The sequence below is a fragment of the Macrobrachium nipponense genome, chromosome 1 (genome assembly GCF_015104395.2).
Source record: "Macrobrachium nipponense isolate FS-2020 chromosome 1, ASM1510439v2, whole genome shotgun sequence".
Classification (NCBI taxonomy): Eukaryota; Metazoa; Arthropoda; class Malacostraca; order Decapoda; family Palaemonidae; genus Macrobrachium; species Macrobrachium nipponense.
This window is the reverse complement of record NC_087200.1, coordinates 172,787,181-172,807,528: the sequence shown is the minus strand read 5'-3', so window position 1 is coordinate 172,807,528 and position 20,348 is coordinate 172,787,181. Positions and strand designations below refer to the sequence as shown.

The following is a 20,348-nucleotide window of genomic DNA, read 5'->3' as shown; positions in this document are numbered from 1 at the left end:
AGGCATTCATCAAAAGGACGCTTTTCAGGAAAGCGCAAGAACGGACTTCCTTTGCCACCTTTGCCATACTGCCAATAAATTTTAAGCTTTAGCAGGCATTAGTTGTGATACGGGAGAGGAAGCTTGTTGGAGAGTTTCTTCCTCTTCCCAGGATAATTTTGCAAGCTTTTTAGCCCATCTGAAAGGGTTTTTCAGATGATAGATTTGTTAGTTTCTAGTCGGGACTACACTGCCGAATTGAACATCGTCGTTCTACCTGCTGTAAGCCCTGTCTCTTAACAGGATTCTTGCCCCTTTCTCGTTTGAGACGGGAATCGGAAAAATAAAATGCTCGACTTCCTGGATTACGTTTTGTCAATTCAGTGACTTTCCCCCATTGACAATATACTATCGTTTTGTCAAGTAAGTGGGTATCCCCTCATTGACAAAATATCTCTTTGTCCCGTAAATGGGTTAGTTCTCATTGACAAGCATCTCTTTAACTTGATATTACGTAAGCGAATAAGCTCTTATTGACAAGATTCGGAAGAGCTCTCATTCGTCATTCGCAGACTCGTACAAGAAATAGACTTGTAGACTACGTCAATGAACGCTTATGTCCAATAACATAAGAAGCTTGAGCTGTCTGCTTCGATTCTCTAAGTTTTGTTCATGAAACTTGCCTGTCAGATATGTATGTAGCTGTATTTCCGAATTCAGCTATATATATGTCTGCCCAGGTAAGTATGAACAAACTTTATTGTGATATAATAAAATATTTTGCCTTGCGTTATTTTACTACTGGTTGGTTCAAGTCATACACGCTTGCTGTAGTTACCTCTTCGGATGGCAACCGAGAGGTCTATTGTCTATTATTTTAAGGACATTTAATCGTTACTCCCTGCAGCCTTCCAGGAGTTTCCGATTTATCTTTTACCGTTGTATGGTAGTGTTCTGACGACACAAACGCATCTATATATTTAGCGTTTCTGTTTCGCTTAAATATACCAGACTTGAGAGTCTCTTTTTGCTCAAAAAATAACGGACCTATTTCTTCGTAGAATAGGGTAGCTGGCAACCCAGACATAAAGTTAAGAGACGACGTTCGTAAGCTGCTGCTGCTGCTGTGTCTGTACTGTCCAAGAACTTCCAACCGAGCCAGTAACAGATCGTCGCTGTCATACGCTGTAGGTTACGTCTCTCTCTCCTGCGGGATTGACTGACTCAACCGTACTCTGTGCTGGCGGTTACGTCTCTCCTGCGGGATTGACTGACTAACTGTATCTCTGTCCTACAATCACGGACTTTAGCCTAAGATTGAGGGGATTTCTTATGTGAATGAATAAACGTTGCATTCGTTTTGCCTTACTATGTTCAACAGAGTTATCTCAATCCTTTCGGTGCTCGTTACCGCACGGTATAGAACTACGAGTCTACCGCAACATTGCACGTTTATATGCCTTCCTGCTTAGGCAAAGCGCAGCCTTATAGGGAAGTAAGCATACTCGGGAGGGAATGGATGAGCTTGCTGGGGACCATTTCCTTCCTGAAGAAGTTTGTTTCCCCGAATAGACTGCAATTCAGACCACAGTTTTTTCCTACCGGGAAACTGAAAATATTATTCAAGATCTAGGAATTATTCTGAACATCTCTCAGTGCGTCATGATAGAAAGAAGGTGCCGGACATCTGGATAGTGTTTCAGATGTCCTGGATCTTAATCTGAAAGAAGTAAATGCAATTCGGTCGTCCCTCCAGTCCTCGAAACGAGTTTTTGGAACCAGTGGTCCACATCAACTCTGATATTCCACAGCTCTCTCATATCTTAAGAAGTATCTTCTCTCGGTCCCTGCTCGAGTTTACGAGAAAGAGCCTATTATAACAACAGGCGTAGAATGTAACGATCCTCTAGAGTTCGTTACAGGATTGCAAAAGTCCGTACGAATCGTCTCGATCGACGGCAGCAACTTTTGACTTCCGAGTGGAATCTTTCTTTAGAAGTATGTTGAGAGTTGTGGAGACTTTAGGGACGCCCTTTCATTCTTCTCTTCGATATGTTGAGGACGAAGAGGCTTCTTCTCTGCTCCCTTTTTCTCGATCCGGGATCGGTACCATTAAACGCCATCCTATGATATTGAACGGGGATGGATGTTAGTCTCTTTCCCCCTTTTTCAATCGCTTAGGAAATGTAATGAGGATTTATGACGTCACAGGGAGCGACAATGACGCTGATCGCCCCATGTTGGCCTTCGGGATCCTGGATTCACAGAGGCCACATCCTTCCTAGTTCACTTTCCAAGGACCTTTTCCGAGAGAGTCGGTCTACTCTAACTCGAAAGGTACCTATAACCTCTCCGCTCTGAGTCTGACAACGTTCAGACTATCGAGATGTTGACAGGAATAAGATTACCGTCTTCCATTTCCGTCTGAAGAATGGGATAAGCTGGCAGTCACAACTATTAAAGAATACGCAAATATGTTGTTGACGGCTTTGGGCTCAGAGATTTGCGTCTGTCAAACAACAAGGCCCTTCACGATCTTTGAGTTTTGTGGAATCTCGAAACTCGCTCACCATCTACTTTTTGTCTCACCTGTTTTCTCGGAGTCAGACACTCGTGCGAGATCAGGAGGCGACATATAGTAGCCCTGAGTTTCTTGTTGACGAAGTCGGTTGCGTTTATACACCCCCGATGATCGTGTAACATGAGACCAGGTTGGACTGTCAGGCATTCTTCCTTCAGGACTGAATCGCCTTTTTGCTCCTTGCTCCTTTCTCCTGGCACCAGAAGCTCGAGTCAGGAGTTGATTCGCTGACGACGTTGGGTTGCGTTGATACACCCCCAAGGTTTGCTTAGATTGAATCGCCCAGGCAGTCCAGACACTCATCCTTCAGCGAAGAATAGTGCCTTATGGTCTTCAGGGTACAGCCTTGCTGTCCTTGATTCGTCTGACTGGTCAACTGGTCAGTCACCTGACTTTAGTACAGACGGACTGACTGTGCATGTCCAGATCGAAGCTTTCAATATGGAACTTAGACGTAGTCTGAAGTTCTTGATGTCAAAGCATTCGAACCTCTCCTACCTGTTAACTTCTTGCATGTGATCAGGAAGGCCTTCTTCTAACCACCCTAGATACGACAAAGAGGGTTAGTGAGATATTAAGCCATCGTCACAAGTTTTTGGCTTTAGAGAACACAAGGCGGTGTGCTCTCTAAGCCTTTCGTTGTGGCCTAAGAATGGAAACCCGTTTTGTCCTTGGGCCAGGAGCTTGGAAGCAAGGATGGCACAAGTTAGTGGGCAGGAGCCAGAGAGAGTCCTGTGCCCTGTCAGGTCTCTCAAGTTTTATCTACATAAAACTCAAGAAAGTCGAAGTCATTCGGGCAATCTGCAGTGTTCCGAAAAAGACCAGACTTGCCCATATCGAAGAACACCCTGGCTTTAGTGTTAAGGAGTTCTTTCAAAAATGCTCCTTCATTGTGTTTGCACAAAAATTTGAAATCTTTTTATCTGAATGCTCACGAGGTGAGGGCGCGGCCTCGGAAGCATTTCAACAGAGCATGGCACTCAGCAACATCCTGAGTACCATGTTTTAGCGAAGCAACTCTGTGTTCACTTCACACTCCCTGCGAGATGTGAAGATGGCATATGAGATCTGCTGCTCGCTAGGGCCATACTGTCTGCAGACACAATCTTGGGGGCAAGAAGTACCACTCATCCTATCCTGTAGAAAATGGTTAGGAAGAGCTCTTAATTTAGTTGTTGAGTCGCCGACAACGGCGACCTCTTAACTCTTAAGCCTTAGTTAACACACCTTAACTTTGGCTAGGTTGGTCAGGTGGTGATATATATTTATATATATATATTTATTTTACTTCTTAGCCCTCATGGTATGGTCAATATGGTCTAGTCACATTGTGGTCACGCCCCCGTTGACAGATCATCTGGAGTGCACCAGCTTTATAGGTCTCTACCTCGCTGGCAACTCTAGTAAAGCAGAAGCAGACTTGGGTGACAGTAATCACGAAGTCGGCTATGCTAACAGGTGGAACCAAGATGTAAATCATCTGCATGCATTTGTTTCCCAAAATCCTTCTATTCTGTCCCTTCCCACCTCCAACGGTGGGATTCAGCTATATATATATCTGACAGGTAAGTTTCATGAACAAAATGATATTGTTATGATACAATAAAGTTTGTTCATACTTACCTGGCAGATATATATAATCAAGTACCCACCCACCTCCCCTCAGGGGACAGTGGAAATAAAAATTATAAATAGAAAATGGGAATGGTTCCTGATACCCGCCTCCCAGCGGCGGGAATGGGTACTAACCACCTGCCGACCATTGCGTGTGTCGGAAGTTTTTTAAATTCTGTCGGACTTCAGAAAATACAGCTATATATATATATCTGCCAGGTAAGTATGTAACAAACTTTATTGTATCATAACAATATCATGTTTCTTGTGGGGAAAAGTCTTGCATTAGGGCTTCCTGTAAGAAGAGTGCAGGTTGGATTTGCCTTAGTGGATTAGGTTTATGAAGAAGAGGAAGAAGGATAAGAGACATTCACCAGTTTTGTCAAGGGGAACATGCCCTTGATGATGCCATAAGGCCCCAATATAAAGTAAATGCTTGTTGCATCTGTATGAATGAAGGAATTCACTTCAAATTTTTATCACTTTAAATACAAATAATACTGAAAAAAATACTAGTGAGGAAATAAAGAAATTTTACCTCACATTCATAAATTTTGCAGTTGTAAAAAAAAATTTTGAAAACTCAAAAATATGGCAAAAAAAGTTGCACTAAAAATAATTTTCCCCTCTTGTAATTATAGATATATAGTTGGTTCAGTCATCTTAGAGGGACAAGCATTTCGTCTTGAAAAATTTTTTTTTTTTGAGAAAACGGCAATAAAAAAAAATGATTGTTTATGTTGTAATAACTATGAAATTGTGATAGTTAGTGCTTATGTTGTAATAACTATGAAATTGTGATAGTTAGAAAACTAATTTTTCCACTAAAACTATTTTGTCATATGAGAAATATGCCCTGAAATTTACAATATAATCAAATGAATAGAACTGTGCTCTCTTGCTATGTATGTTACCTAAAATATGCATATATGGGGGGCATTGATGCCATAAGGCCCCATTGTAGAGTAAATGACTTTCTATTGAAGGTTATTTCCTTCTAATTTAGCAGTACATACTACATTTCCTTGCCAATATTTTCTCCATACCAGATAAAGGTATAATGCAAAAAATTTAAGTCGTTCTATTTAATTAACGTCATTTGTAACATAACTACGGAAATTTTTTACTATCGTACGGTGGCTGAAATGGCTGCAGCGTTTAAGCAACGATTATAACGGTACTACTAACGATACTTTTATCATTCTCATTTGCTTTTTTAGCCGATCTAACTAGAAGATATGATAAATAAAGAGATGGAGGAAACGTTAGCAGGCTGAAAAAGGTGACTCTCTCTCTCTCTCTCTCTCTCTCTCTCTCTCTCTCTCTCTCTCTCTCTCTCTCTCATATTCATGTCTAGGTATCATAAGGTGAATTGTGGCGCCCGTACACTTTTGAATTTCAGTTAGAAGCAAATTTCGCCGTTAACCGGGGGCTGCCTGTATGGAACTTTTTATTAGGTTGTACTAACAATAATTTACATTAATGTCCTTATTCTGAAACATAGATACACTACATATATTTGATTAATTACACTATTTACCCAAGCATCTCAGAATTTCTTAGCCCATGATTGCTTAGTGAACAAAGAGGGATACTTTCACATTTAAAACTTAGTTTATAAGCATAAATTGAACAGGATCCATTTGGCAAATTACATTGCAACATGGTTGTACACATGAGGAAACAACACACATACTTAATTTGCAAAACCCAAACACAAAAGTACAATACATTGTGTTTTTATTGCTAGACATGATGACGAGTCCTTTAACTAATGAAACCCAGTAAGTTGAGAATGCCAGTGTGCTTGGTAATAGCCAGAATTAATTTTTAGACTGCCATGTTGCCTTTCAACATGGTTTCTTTTTGGAAATTTCATAGTCCTGAATTTTTTCCTTGCGTAAACAACCCTCTCATATAGGAGGGTTCTCTGGCCCAGGGTCCTGTTTACTTCTCTGGTATACGAATTACTTTTAAAATTAATTTTTGATTGCTTACTTTCTTTGTTGTTATGTAATGTTTTTCACTTGTTTAATTACATAAGTAAATTTATTTTCTTACACTTTCCCTTTTCTTATTTAATATCTAAGTTTTTGTAGATTTTTTTTTCCACTCACTACTTTAACCTCCTATGATTTCTCTCAGATTCAGTCGGTCTCAGAAGGAAAAGACTGGTTTTGGTACGTAGACAAGACCGTCACCCATGAACTTCTGGAGACGTTAACAGCAGAGTTCCTTGCTATCTTAGACAAGTTTCCTAGCCGGTTGAAGAAAGTAATGAATGCTACGCAGCATTCAGAGGACAGAGCTAAGAGTAGCCAGGCTGTGTCTTCATCAACTGGTTCATCACGGTCAAGCTTGGCTGTTGGCACCTCATCATCTATATCGTCAAGAAGCCATGATCATAACTCGCATGCCAAACCTGGTGAGTAGAATTTTGTGGCAACTTGTGTTTTAGAGAATTATCATTGCTTCAGTCAAATTGAAGCATGTGTGGGTGGTTGAATCTTTTTGAGAAAGCTGAGAATAGGTTGCTCATTAGATCCTATTAATCATAAAGATGCCTTATTTTTTGTGCAACTGTTATAGTAGTGCATAAACTTGAAAAAAGCCCTACTCAATATACAAAGTACAACTCTTAAAGCATTCACAGCTTACACTCCCATTTTGCCAGTAAAAATAACTTATACCAGCCCATTTGATTTTTTAAGTTTCCTCGCTTTGTAGTATTGGTTTTGTTTCTTCTGTGTTCTTCACAAAATCATGATTTGTATCTTTCTCAAGACTTGAGCAAGTACCCATAGGTCAAGGTCTTGGGCAGAACTCTTGTTTCCTGTAATTTTTTTTTTAACTTTTCCAGTTTTTTATATTAATGCAAATCATGAATTTCTACATTGCCCATGAGTTTATCTTTTAAGTATCTTGTTTTTCTCCCACATGCCAGTCTGGGTTTATATATTGGTTATTCTGAATTTTTTTTTTATACTTGTTAATGGAAATTAATTAATTTTGTAGAGTTAAATCAGGTGTGTAGATTCATCTCGTTTTTACGTATGCTGCATATAGTTCATCATTTGGGGTAGAACTGTTTTAATTGTATTTTAAATGTACATATTAGTAAACTGTTGTCCATCAACAGTAAGGCTGTTTATGGCTGTCCATTATTTGACCATTCCTTGAGTTTTCTTTATTTCATGTATCTGGAATTGCCAGGTAAATCCTGCATCTCTTTTGTCTTTGCCATACAGTCACATCTGTGCATAACACTTAGAAATCAGGATTGTTCTTCACAGAAGATATGGTGTTATATGAGTGGAATGTATACCAATGGTTTTATTTTGCTCTGAAGTGTGTAAATGTTACTGTCCAATAATATCAGTGGCACTATAGAGGATCTTTCAGCTTGTCACAGGTCACCCGTATCCTGCTTTGTCTATCAAGGAATATTTTGCATCTGATAGCCCTAGATCTGGACAACTCTGCTAACAACCAACACCACAGTTCTTGTTCCTCTTTGGACAATTGGTTTACGTGCTCGCCTACCGATTCGGTAGTCCAAGTCCGATTCCCTGTTCTGCCAATGTTGAATCAGAGCAATTTATTTCTGATGATTAAAAATTAATTACTTGAAATAATGTGGTTTGGATCCCACAATAAGCTGTAGGTCCCATTGCTAGGTAACTAATTGGTTCCTACCCCCGTAAAAATGTATAACGCTTTGGGCCAGCTAATCAGCTCAGTTGTCTGGTTAAACTAAGATATACTTAACTTTGCCCCAGGGAAGATGAAGTCACTAGATTAAAATCCCCTCATAGTTCTTTCTTGCATACACAATTTGTCTCCAACACAATCATTGAACTATTTGTTTTATTTATTATGATTATTAGGATATCGCATATCACAAAATAACCGCTGAAGACATATGGACTAGCTACTGCATCCTCACTAATGAAACTCCTTTGAACACTTACCTCTATTAAGGTCAATCAGTATGCACAAAAAGAATGAATCCAACAAGAAAATTGTAGAAACTACAATCTCATGTGTATTATACTAATAAACTATATCTCAAAGCTTTATTTTTAATCTATTATTTTGAACAAAATTACTCGAAACGTTCCATATGTTTAATTGTGTTTGGGCTATGGTGCAAGTTCCCATTCTACACAGTCGTACGCTTTGTTGTAATCTTTCCTGTAGGAGAGTTTCAAGTTTACATCACCCTATTCTTTGTTGTAATCTGGGCTTCATGCCCTAAGGCAAAACAAGAATAAATGTCAGGAGTATTGGTTTAGTAGTTGATCTTTGCACAAATTGATTATTAATAAGTTAGGGTTCTGTAACTCAATTGACATTATGCATATTTTATATCTTAAGTCTTTGTCAGTTTTCTGCCTGTAAGTATTGTCCAAAGAACTAAGGTACAGTATATTTTAAGTTATTTATAATATGTATGGTGTAACATAGGAACTAACAAAACTAAACCATTTCAGGTGTCAAGGGGCAACCTCCTCAGCCCCATCAGCACCAACAGCCCCAAAAGTACAACTTGAAGGAATACAATGAGAAGCGGGAAAAGGAACGCCGGGAAAGAGAAAAAATGCGTGACCGGGATCTTGTTGATCCTCGTGACAGCAAGCAGTTCACTCTTGTAGCAACGTCTCATTCATCCCATTCAGCACCTCCATCAACTGTTCAGACAATTGCTTCATCCCATGCTAATTTGCATCCATCAATCCCTATGCGATCAAAGAGTGGAAAAAGCAGCATGGGAAGGAGTAGTCATCCTGAACCAGTGAAATCCACGGGTAGTAACCATAAAGCTCACAGTCATGGAGTGAGCCTGTCATCACGAGACAGTCAGCAGCCAATAGACCCCTTAAGAATTCCTTCTGAGGCCTCCAGATCCGATCAACGGAGGGATGTAATGCGTAGTGATAGTGAAAGATATGATAAATCTAGTAGGACTAGTAGTAGTAATAGTAATAGTGTTGTAGATAATCGGGTGGCAGGACATGATGTTAAGCCTAGTGTGTCTGATTTAAGACAACAGCACATGTTGGACATAAAACCATCTAGACAGTCTTTAGATTCAGCAGTGGATAGAAAAAGTTGTGTTAAAATTGAAGCAAAAGTTACAGAACGTAAACCTCCAGAGATTAAACAAGAGCAAGTGAAAGTGAAAAATGAAATGAAGTCTGAAGTGAAAGCTGAACCAAAGGAGGATGTGAAACCACAGTACAATACTATATTCAATAATAGTGACATGCCTGAATTTACACTCAATGATTTTTTGAATGATAGTTCTTTCTTGAATTTAAGTGATGGTCCACCTGAAGACCTGTTTGATAATTCAGACTCTGAAAGTAAAACTGACATACCAGGGTTGATTGATAAAAATCTAGTGCCCCAGACATCTCATCCAAAGCTTAATAAATCACCCCATTTACGAACCAGGTCACCTCATTCCTGTCACCAACAACAAAGCAGTAATCACGGCCAGCTGCCAACAAGTCATGGTGCTGTGACTAGTAATGCTGAGCAACGGGTATCAGAAAGTTCTGGTGTAAGCACATCAAACTATCATAATTCACGGCACCATCACAGTGCCACAAATGGCTCAGTACCTGCCTTTCAGCCACAAGTTACTTCACAGCAGCAATCAAAAAGCTCTAGCAGTAGTAGTAATAGTAGTAGAAGGTCCAGAGACAGTGAAAGGAAGAATAGTGAAAGAACAGAAGCCGAATTAGTACCAATGGTGACAAAATTAGAGGATACAAAGTACCGAACAGCTCTAAATGATCCTGCTACTCCTGTCAAAGTCTGGGGTGAACAAGCTGCATTGGCTGCTCAGGCATCTGCAGCTGCTGCACCCACTGCTGCAGCTGCCACAACTACTGCCACTACCACAACTGTTGGTCCTTCTGTTGCTACTAGTGTAGCACCCTCATCTACTGGAGCTTCAACTGCCCCTGTAGCTGCTGCTGCTGCTGTTGCTGCTGCTAATCCAGCTCCTCCAGCTCCTAGCTCTACTGCAAATACTACCTCCAAAGCACCTCCAGTTCCACATTCTGTACCAGCAGTGGCATCATCAGATCAAACACAGTGGAAGAATAGTCAGCCACCTACAGTTTTGAATCTCAAAAGGCCAAGAGCAGAAGTGGTAAAAGAACCGGAGGCAGATCAGTCTGGTAAAAAGGTTAAATATGAACATGGCCATCATAAACATAAGGAGAAGAAGAAGCATAAACACAAAGAAAAAGACAAAAATAAGGATAGAGAACATAAAGAACATAAGGAGCACAAGAAAGATAAAAAGCACAAAAAACGGAAAGATAAAGATAAGGATCGAGATAAAGAACGTAGTAGACCCAATGAAGAGGTTGGTGGTAGTGCTCCAATCAGAATTACTATTGCCAAGGATAAGGTCCTTTACACTCCAGAACCAGCGGCCCCCTTACGGGTCAATGCTTCTGCAGCACCTGCTGCAGCAACTGCACTTCCAGGTAGCACACCTGGAATCCCAAAGTTCAAGATACAAAAAAATCGCATAAAGCCTGACCTTTTCGGTAGCACTTCTACTTCACCGGAGAGCAGCCCAGCTGGCGACTTGAAGGACACACCCACTGCCCCTTTAAAGATAAGGATCAGTCGGGATCGGATATGTTCTGACAAGGAGTCCAAGAAGCGTAGGAGAGACCACAGTCCAGGAGGTGACCTTCACATGAGCAAGATGTCCCGCAACGGAAGCGATGCTCTGTCCTCTCACAATTCCCCTCAGGTGGGTGGAGGTCAATGCAGACCCACTAATGTTATCCCTGCTGCTCAGCAGTGTCAGTATCCACAACAGCAGCAGAGCCACTTGCCTGTGCATCATCATCAACACAATCATTACCACTCATCCTTAAAACATTCCAAATACACTAAGCCTCATCATCCTCCCCCGTCAGCAACTGCTTCACATCCTCCACCTCCTCCTATCCCACTTGCAACTGGAGGTTCTCATCACATAGGCGTTATGCCAGTGGTCCAGGCTGGACCATATCCTTATCAACAGTTCTACTCTCAAATACCTATTCCACCTCCCAATTTCAATTACCCCCCTCCTCCCTATCATCCTCCTATGCCACATCATCCCCATGACCCTATGTCTTATTTACAAGCACCTCCTCCTCCTGCTTATGGACCTCCACATCCTCCACCACCACAGACTTCAACTGCTTCTAATCCACCATTACCTACAGAGCCACCCCCTACCACACCCCCACCACCACCACCAGAATAAGTTGGCATACGTAGTACTCTTGGTGTAGTTTAGTTATTTATTTAGGCTTGTTTGGGTAAGAGGCATGTACTAATCTGTTTTGATACTCTCTGCAGAGTAAAAATCTGACAAAGGTCTTATTCTTTTCATCTTTGTTAATTGTAATAATGAAACATTTTGAAATTAATAATGTTGAATTTGGAATATAGTATATATATTTTACATTTATCATTCCAGTTTATATGTAAATTGTCACTGTAAATACTCATATATTTAAATTATAAAGTAAATAATGTAAATTGTCCATAAGAGTGTTTATTATATGTCTATATCTATATATATTAATAATATATATAATATATATATATATATATATATATATATATTATATATATATATATATATATATATATATATTGTGCCTATATAAAAGTTTATATATTTTTTATAGATTTATATTATGTAGCTGCCTTTATGATTTCCAAACTAGAGTTTTGTGCTGTTGTATGTCTTTTATCATGCATGTAGATTTGCTTTTTGTTTTGCAGTAAGAGCTTTTATTTATGTTATTTTTTATTTTATTTTTTTTTTTATTTCATTTTATAACTTAGATTTTAATGACAGGGAAACACTCCACCTAGACTTCTCCCTATTCAGTCACTGCACATGTTTTTTGTACACGGTGTGTTGTATATTCTTTTGTTTTCTTTCTCGTACTCCCATCCCTGTCTTTTCCTCTTTTTGAATGTGGTGTACTAATATAAAGGCATGTCTAGTTGGCATCATTCACAATTGGGCTTGGTCAAGAAAGTTGTTTTTTTTTTTTTTTTTTTTTCCCTCCAGATATTTAGTTTAAATGTAGACATCTAGACTTTATTCAGGGTTTTTAATTTACTGTATTATAATTTATATGATAAATGATAAGGCTTTCTTCCATGTTGATTTTTGGATTATGTTTTGTATTTGTTTATGCATTTTTAAGAAATGCAATAAAGGTGTGTGAAATACAGCCTTCATGTTCAAGCATAGTTGTTTGATGCCATTGGAATGCCCCTTAATAAAAAGATTTTTCCCCCCTTGGTTTTTTCTCAGTGGTGTTTGGATGCTTTTTGCAGGTACCCATAAAGGACTTGGATCCCAGTAGGTGGAGCTCTCAAAGGCAGTAGTACTGGCAGACAATTGTTGTAGGCAATTTGACCTGACATGACCTGACCTTGGCCATCCTGACCGTACATGAGCTGGTGTCATGTTCTCCCACCTTGCTTAACCTTATTATGCTCCCTCCTTGTAGCATTTATTTTACAAGGCCAAGGTTTCCACATGACACACACTGTTTTTGATTGATAGAAAATTAACTTCAATGATGAAAAAATAAAGTAACTTCCCCATGGTTAGGTGGAGTGAGTGGTGTGGGCCAGCTCTGGGAATGGTCAGGCATTTTGGGAGGGTGGGGAGAGCTATGCTGGTGGTGGGTGCAGGTGGTGGTCGAACACAGCCTTTTACATGTAGTGTTCTACTTCTTGTCTGCTTAGTTGGGGTTGCTCTGAAGTGTTGTGTAATGTGTATAGTCTTGTCTCTTGTGGTACCGTACAGGTCCATTGCAGGCAGTTGCAAGTTACAAAAAAAAAAATAAATAAATAAAATAAAATAAAAAAATATTACAGTACAGTATAACATAGGCACGTCATTGTAGACACATGCCAGAGTATGCGGGTGGTTAATACCTCCCTAGTCCTCCCCACCTGTCCTCTGCCACTCACTCTCCCCCACACCCCCATCACCTGCATCAACCAGCTTGGATAGCATCTCAATTGACCAGGATGTCAGGCTTACTACTACTCCATGGATTGCCAGTACTCTCAAACTTAAATACTGAAGAGGTCCGAGAGCCTTGGTTGGGGGGGTCGTTGCTGCCATGCCCCAACTGCTGCCGCTGCTGCCTCCTCCTCCTCCTCCTCCTGACGCTGCTGCTGCTGCTGCTCCTCCTCAATTTCCACCTACTCCTCACTGTGGTGTGTCCACGCTTAAAGGAGAGGTCATCTGGTCATCGGCTGTGATGCGTTGCCACCATCGCCCTTTGCTGCTGCTGCGCTGCACTGCTGCTGCGGCTGTGGTTGTGACATAATGTCTATTTACTTTTTATTTTAACTTCATTCATCTCTTTCCTTTCTATGTATTTGGATATCATTTATACTTATAGAAAGTGTATAAAGAATTAATTGTTTTGTGGTACTTATACCATGAAGTTGTGAGTGGGTGAAGTCTTTATTAATCATTTTTCTTCTCTATGAGAAGATATATTGGCCATGAAGTACATTTTTCTCATTACTACTACCACTTGTCTATTGTGACTATGGCATTGTTTTTGATTCACTTGCCTCCTCAGGTAAATCAGTAGTGAATGCAAGTCATCTTTGCCCCTTCATAACATATAATAATTATATATTTATTTCTGTAAAGTTGTTGTTTGACTGGACCGAAATTTTCATCATTCAGAAAAAAATATTCACGTTGCTCAATGCTTTTTGTGATTAATTCTTGACAAAATCATGTATTAGTTTTTGTATAGGAATTGTACAAAGTAAACAATGTTTTTGTAAACCAATCACTGTTTTTATTGCCCTTTTAGATATGCACGAGGTATATGCACAATAATAGTGATGTTTGATGTTTATGGGAAATTTTTTCAACTATGGAATATTTCTCGTTTCCTTATTGATTATTATTATTATTATAATGTATAAAGGATTAGTTTGTCCAGACCAATCCTATATCAATAATAATCAATAAGGAAAGGAGAAATATTTCATAGTTAAAAAGAAAACATTTGTCTTGTTTCTTGAGTGTTGGATTTCATTGCACACACTTGAGTGTGTAAACTGGCATGAAAATTTTTGGTATGCTGTTGATGAGCTACATGTAATGCTAAGAATAGGTTACCTGTCAATATTTTAGACCTCAGCCCTCTTGTGTATGGATCAGTCTTAACGGGAAATTAAGTTGAGCTTCCTTGCAACATGAGATTAAAGTTAATGGTGAAAACAGACTCGAGAAGTGTTTGCTAGGTCCACTTTGTCCTAAGTCAAAATCTCAAGACTAAGAAGTTGTCTCTTGCATCTGTCTGGGTAAAGTTATGAAACTAATTATTTGTGTAATTAAATCCATGTCGCTAAGTTCTTCGTTTGAAAGCACTAATGTATTACATAATTGAGGAGAGAGGTGATGATGGAATCTGAATAGGTCACCTACACCCATCTGTGACTCGATTCCTAACTATCCTTTCACAGAATTTGTAATGCAAGTCCAGTTGCTAAGGGTTGAAGTTGATAAATTTTCCACGAACATATTGGACTTACGACCTTCATTACCTCAAATTGCACCTTATAAGGCTTTAAACTCGTGATATTAGACCGCAGTCTGTGATTACCTCCTTTTATATACCAACGGATGATAGGTTGGCAGATTGCCGTAATCAAACATTTTATGTGAAATTAAAGGATCCAACATGGTCTAGCTTTGTATACTGAATTAAAAGAGTACGACACTTATTTGAAATTATTATTTAAATCTACGCACCACTACACATTTCCACAATGCTTCATGTAAAGGTGGCTGTAGTTTGCTGTAAACAAACATCGTGCATAATTAAATCGGTTAATTTCAACTATGCCCTAATAAGTAATGGATTCTCCACCCTTTGTTTTATACTGTCACTGCAAAGCCTTAGAATTCATGTGCAATAAATACTAAGTAAATTCCGATGTCCGGTTGCCGGATTCGAAACCACATCAGAACCAGGTCACGTTCCCGAACAGACCACGATCTTGAAAATTACATATGAGAGGTGATTTATATACAAAGTTATCCTAAACTGACCATAAATTGGTCATCTCTTTTTAACCGATGGGGAAGTACAAGTCTGCAGGCATATGATCCTCTTCTCTGCTGACCATACGTTGGTGGACTGCCTTGTTTACACTAGTACTAGCACGATAAGGACATGATAGCGTCGTGTTTGGTATGGTATTATCGTCCCACCTCGGTGGTCGCAGGTTCGATTCTCGGCCATTCCATTGAGGCGTGAGAGATGTGTATTTCTGGCGATAGAAGTTCACTCTCGACGTGGTTCGGAAGTCACGTAAAGCCGTTGGTCCCGTTGCTGAATAGCCACTGGTTCCATGCAACGTAAAAGCACCATACAACAAACAAAACGATAGGGACATGACTGTCAAAAGTACTGGAAACCTAATAGGTCAGACAAAGTATTGAACATTGTCCATCTGGAATCCAATAAAAACCGCAGGGCAGTAATTACATTTTCATCTTGTGTAGTTGCCCACTTATTCGGACATGGATCTAAGAACAGCACTCCAATGGGTTGAACAATGGTGCGATAAGATATGATGATGATGTATTGGCCATACTCAACCCACAGATTCCTTTTAGACGGGGCCAACTGCTCCATTCTGTATACAGTGTGACTCTTCCTGAGGAACACGTTATTACATTGCCGTAGGTATGCTGCAAAGACACTGGTTATTGGGCAGGTATTGATTGATTAGTTAGTTCTTACTGGCGGAACAACGACGAGGTTATTGACACCGTATTGAGCAGGTATATAGCAGAAGTGCTTGGCCCTGATGTGATTTTAGTAACATTATTGCTTTCCCTGGAGACATTAATCTCTATAATGAAATTTAATATTTAACTTCTACTTTCGTTGTCAAGTGTAGTACACACACTTTTGCAGTAGTGTATATAAGCATGTTTATGTATATATTTTTTTATTTTTCTACTTGTTCACACTGTAAAGCTTATATGCACATCCTAAATGCAAGGCTATATATTTTTTTTTAAAGGAATATCAGGTTTTACAAAATATAAATTTTTACCGTAGTTTTACAATCATTCTTTTATCGTATTTATGCAGTTCATAAATTCATTGACATACATATTCATCTCAAACCAAATGCACTATAGCACTGGATAATCCCTCGGATTCCAGCGCTTGGCTTCAAGCCTAAATTCTATATTCCATTCCATCCCATTCCATTCCTGATATTACATTACGGATATTTTACACGACGTACGTTTTGATCGGAATTTTAGTTCATTTAGTTTTATAGCAATGCTTTCACACTTATCAATTCATACAATCAACCAAGTACGAATACATACGAAAGTCTCGTACAAGCATTCCTTGGTCGTATTCAACACCTACCAAAGGAGACTTCAATTAGGACTAAAATTGCTTTATAGTTGATGATGCTTGGCTGCTTTATGAAGAACTAATGAATGTGAATGGACGTGTCTAAATGACAGCAACAAGTTTGTGTTTTGCTGAAACAACATGGAATATTGGCATCATTTGACTAACATCTTTGTAGTAGTACCACTTGTGTATTATAGACAGGCCTAGTCGCTACCAATCACACGAATTTCAGGCCAAGAATCTTGCTACACTATTTCTTATACAACACTGCAAAATTTAAGAAGTCCATCACACACAGGCACACGTAAGTCCTTGTGAAACACACACACACACACGTATATATATATATATATATCTATATATATATATATATATATATAGATATATATATATATATATATATATATATATATATACACACACACACAAACTATTAGCGACATAATACAAACATATCAGCAACTTAGCCTATATTATAATCCTAGCCAAACCGTAGCTCATGATAAGAGTGACTCAGTGACACCTGGCCCAAATTACGGGTGCCCCTTACAATTTTCTTAGTAGGTAGTTGGGGAGACCGTGGTAGATAACGTTGCAGTAGTCAAGCCTCGAAAGTATTTGGTTGCAAATTATTGTTTTCACGGTATCTTCTTCGTTTAGGTATTTTCTAATAAATGCAATGTTTCGAATGTGATATTGAAGGTTCTTACAATATGCAATGTAGTGTTCTTCATCGACAATTTATTATCAATAAACACTCCCAATTCCTCACTCCTGCTACAATATTTATTGTTGACGAACCAATAGTTAGTTATTCTTATGAAGTGTTCATATTTTAGTACCGCATTGTCAGATCCAAATAGCATACACTCAGTTTTGTCATCATTACGTTTTCATTTCTTCGCCGACATCCATTTTCTTATATCTTTCATTAAACACATTTACAGGCAGGACAAGACTTCCCGCTTTGAAGAGTTACAGAGTTGCCGAAATCTCTTGCCTTTATATACGAAATATCAGTTCTCCTTCTCCCTACCCTTCAGAAGTTCAGTCTTCACTCTTCAGTTTTCCCCGCTGTACGTTCGGCTTCCTTTCCTCTTCAGGTACACTTTAAGTTTGTCTCAACTGTTTAGTGAGTAGCTTTCTAGTACGTTGTTTTCAACAAATCTGAGGAGCTTGGATCTGGTACGTATATGATTTGCTTGAATTGTACATAATATATGACCATCATGTTTTACCATCTTTCCCCGAACATCCACTCCATAATGTTATTTACCGGTCTCCCTTACAATCTTTCCGAGAAATAATTTCTCTGAGGTAGGTTATACGGTCCGATCTTACAAAATGGCGGAATGATAAACCGTACTTTCGGAACATTTCGAAGTTGTGCATAACCTTTTTCTAACTGACGGCAAATTGGGTTCATAAATTCCTCCCCATCAATGAGCTTGACCTAGTGCTGTGTGTGGTTGTTTTTATAGGATAGTAGGAACTTCATGTGAGAAATTGTCCCCTCAAACATCTATGTTGGCCATGTCCAAGCCCATCCGGATAGCGAGTTGTTTCGGATGACGATCTGCCTTAGGGTAGGCCACCACCGTTGTGCCATGTTTGCTTCTTCCGCCGTGAGTTTTTCTTGTTCATGTCGGCACAACTTGACACTTGATAGCGCTTGCAATATTTACTAGAAATTGCCGAGATGCGTTGTTACTTTGTTTGACAGGATCATCGCCCAACTATCATGGATATTATGTCAGTGGTTCTCAAACCTGGGTGCGCACCACCCCTAGGGGGTCGTCAGCAATTTTTAGAGAGAAGGGAGGGTCCAAGGAGGCGGGACGGGGTGGGGTGGCCGGCGCCCTCGAGCTGTAGGGTAAAATTAAAAATTCATTGATTAAATTTGTTATTGTTAGGAAGAGTGATGAGCTCATATAAAGAAGTTTATGAAAAAAATGCAAAAAATTACCTTATAACGTTAGTCTACTATTAGGGTTTGCCAGACGTCCCGATTTCGCGGGACATGTCCCGAATTTGATCATTTTGTCCTGAGTCCCGGATAGACCCTCCCGCGACGGGGGCCCTTTTCTTGGGCCCGGATTTCGTTCACCATAAAAAAACAGTAAATAATGAAATAGACTAATAATAAATGAATAAATCAAATAAAGATCATTACATTATAAAATAAATTAAGTAATGGTTTTTCAGTTGAAATTATATTGATGAAAATATAATTTTAATAACCCAACGAATCAACGATGCTGCTAAGAGTTACGTGATGACTGACGCAGTCAATCGCGTCCGGTGAGTGGCGAGTTGCACAGTTGCATCAGTACTGCATTAGCCTCTCATTCAAGTGTGTGTGTCGTTACTGTTTGCTACGGCCTACCTTTTGCATCTTTAAAACAAGATGTCGAAACGTAAATGTAAGTTTCGAGATGAATATTCCAGCGAATGGACATTTATCAAACAAGGCAGGAATTGTTATGAAGCAAACTGTCGATTATGCCATTGCAATTTCACTATTGAACATGGAGGGAAGAATGATATCAAGAGGCACATAGAAACCACAACGCACAAACAAACGTTTCCTCCACTTCAAAAGATGATAAAATAACAAATTTCTTGATCAAGAAAATACAGATGAAGAAACTAAGATAATAGCAGCAGAAGATGCCATGGCCTTTCATACTCTTTGCCATCATCAGTCATTCAGTTCAAATGATTGCACGAATGTACTACTGCCAACAGTATTTTCTAGTGCTAGGACAAAATGTTCTGCAATAATTAAAACGTTCTGGCTTCACATAGCATTGCCGAAGTTGTTAAAGATATGAATAATTCTTCTTTTTATAGCGTATCTACAGATGCAAGTAACCATAATGCAGAGAAAATATTTCCGTTGATTGTACAATATTTTTCACGGAAGAATGGCTTGCAGATCAAATTATTGCGAGTGAAATCCCTTCCAAATGAGACCTCGGAAACAATTTCAAACTTCTGCAGAGAGAGCCTCATTCGAGTTAGGACTGGATGTTAAAAAATGTGTAGCTTTTGGTGGCGATAACACTAATACTAATTTTGGTGGACGTTTACGTAAAGGCACAAATAATGTCTTTTCGAAAGTCAAGGAAAGCATGAATGACTCGATGGAAGGTGTAGGATGCCCAGCCCATATTCTCCACAATGCTGCACATACCGCTGCCAAAGTCTTGTCTATTGATGTTGAAGTAATCGTTGTTAAAGTGTTTTCATACTTTAGTATTTACACTGTTCGAACTGAGAAACTGAAAGAATTCTGAGACTTTGCTGGTTTTCATTATGCATCAGTTCTCTCTCATTCTAAAACTCGTTGGCTTTCTTTGATGAGGCAGTTGAGAGAATCCTAAAATTATTTGAAGCACTGAAATCTTTCTTTGCTTCTGAAGAAAAAGTTCCTCAAATTCTTTTAGATTTTTTTAACAATCCACTGAGCGAAGCCTACCTATATTTTGTTCACAGTCTTGAGTATGTATTTAGCAGCAGGATTATGAAGATTGAAAAGAGAGATAACAGCATTTTTTTTGAAGTACTTGGCTGTTTAAAAGAAATAGTTGCTTTAATAACGGCAAGAAAGGATGAAAAGTTTATTCCTCTTAGTGTTAAACGGTGCCTTAAAGATGATGAAATCACATCTCAAGAGATGGAAAAATTCCTACTTG

At 39.1% G+C, this 20,348-nt stretch overlaps 1 protein-coding gene across 2 annotated transcripts in view; it reads left to right on the top strand.

The window, feature by feature from the left end:
* LOC135219841 (cyclin-T2-like) overlaps positions 1-14,043 on the top strand; it is a 44,886-nt gene extending 30,843 nt beyond the window's left edge. For both annotated transcript variants that reach the window (XM_064256953.1, XM_064256954.1), the window contains 3 exons: positions 6,320-6,599; positions 8,668-10,955; positions 12,554-14,043. In XM_064256953.1, the coding sequence (XP_064113023.1) occupies positions 6,320-6,599; positions 8,668-10,955; positions 12,554-12,604 (2,619 nt within the window). In that variant the 3' untranslated portion in view covers positions 12,605-14,043. The remainder of the gene's footprint in view (positions 1-6,319; positions 6,600-8,667; positions 10,956-12,553) is intronic.
* Positions 14,044-20,348: the final 6,305 nt, after the last annotated feature.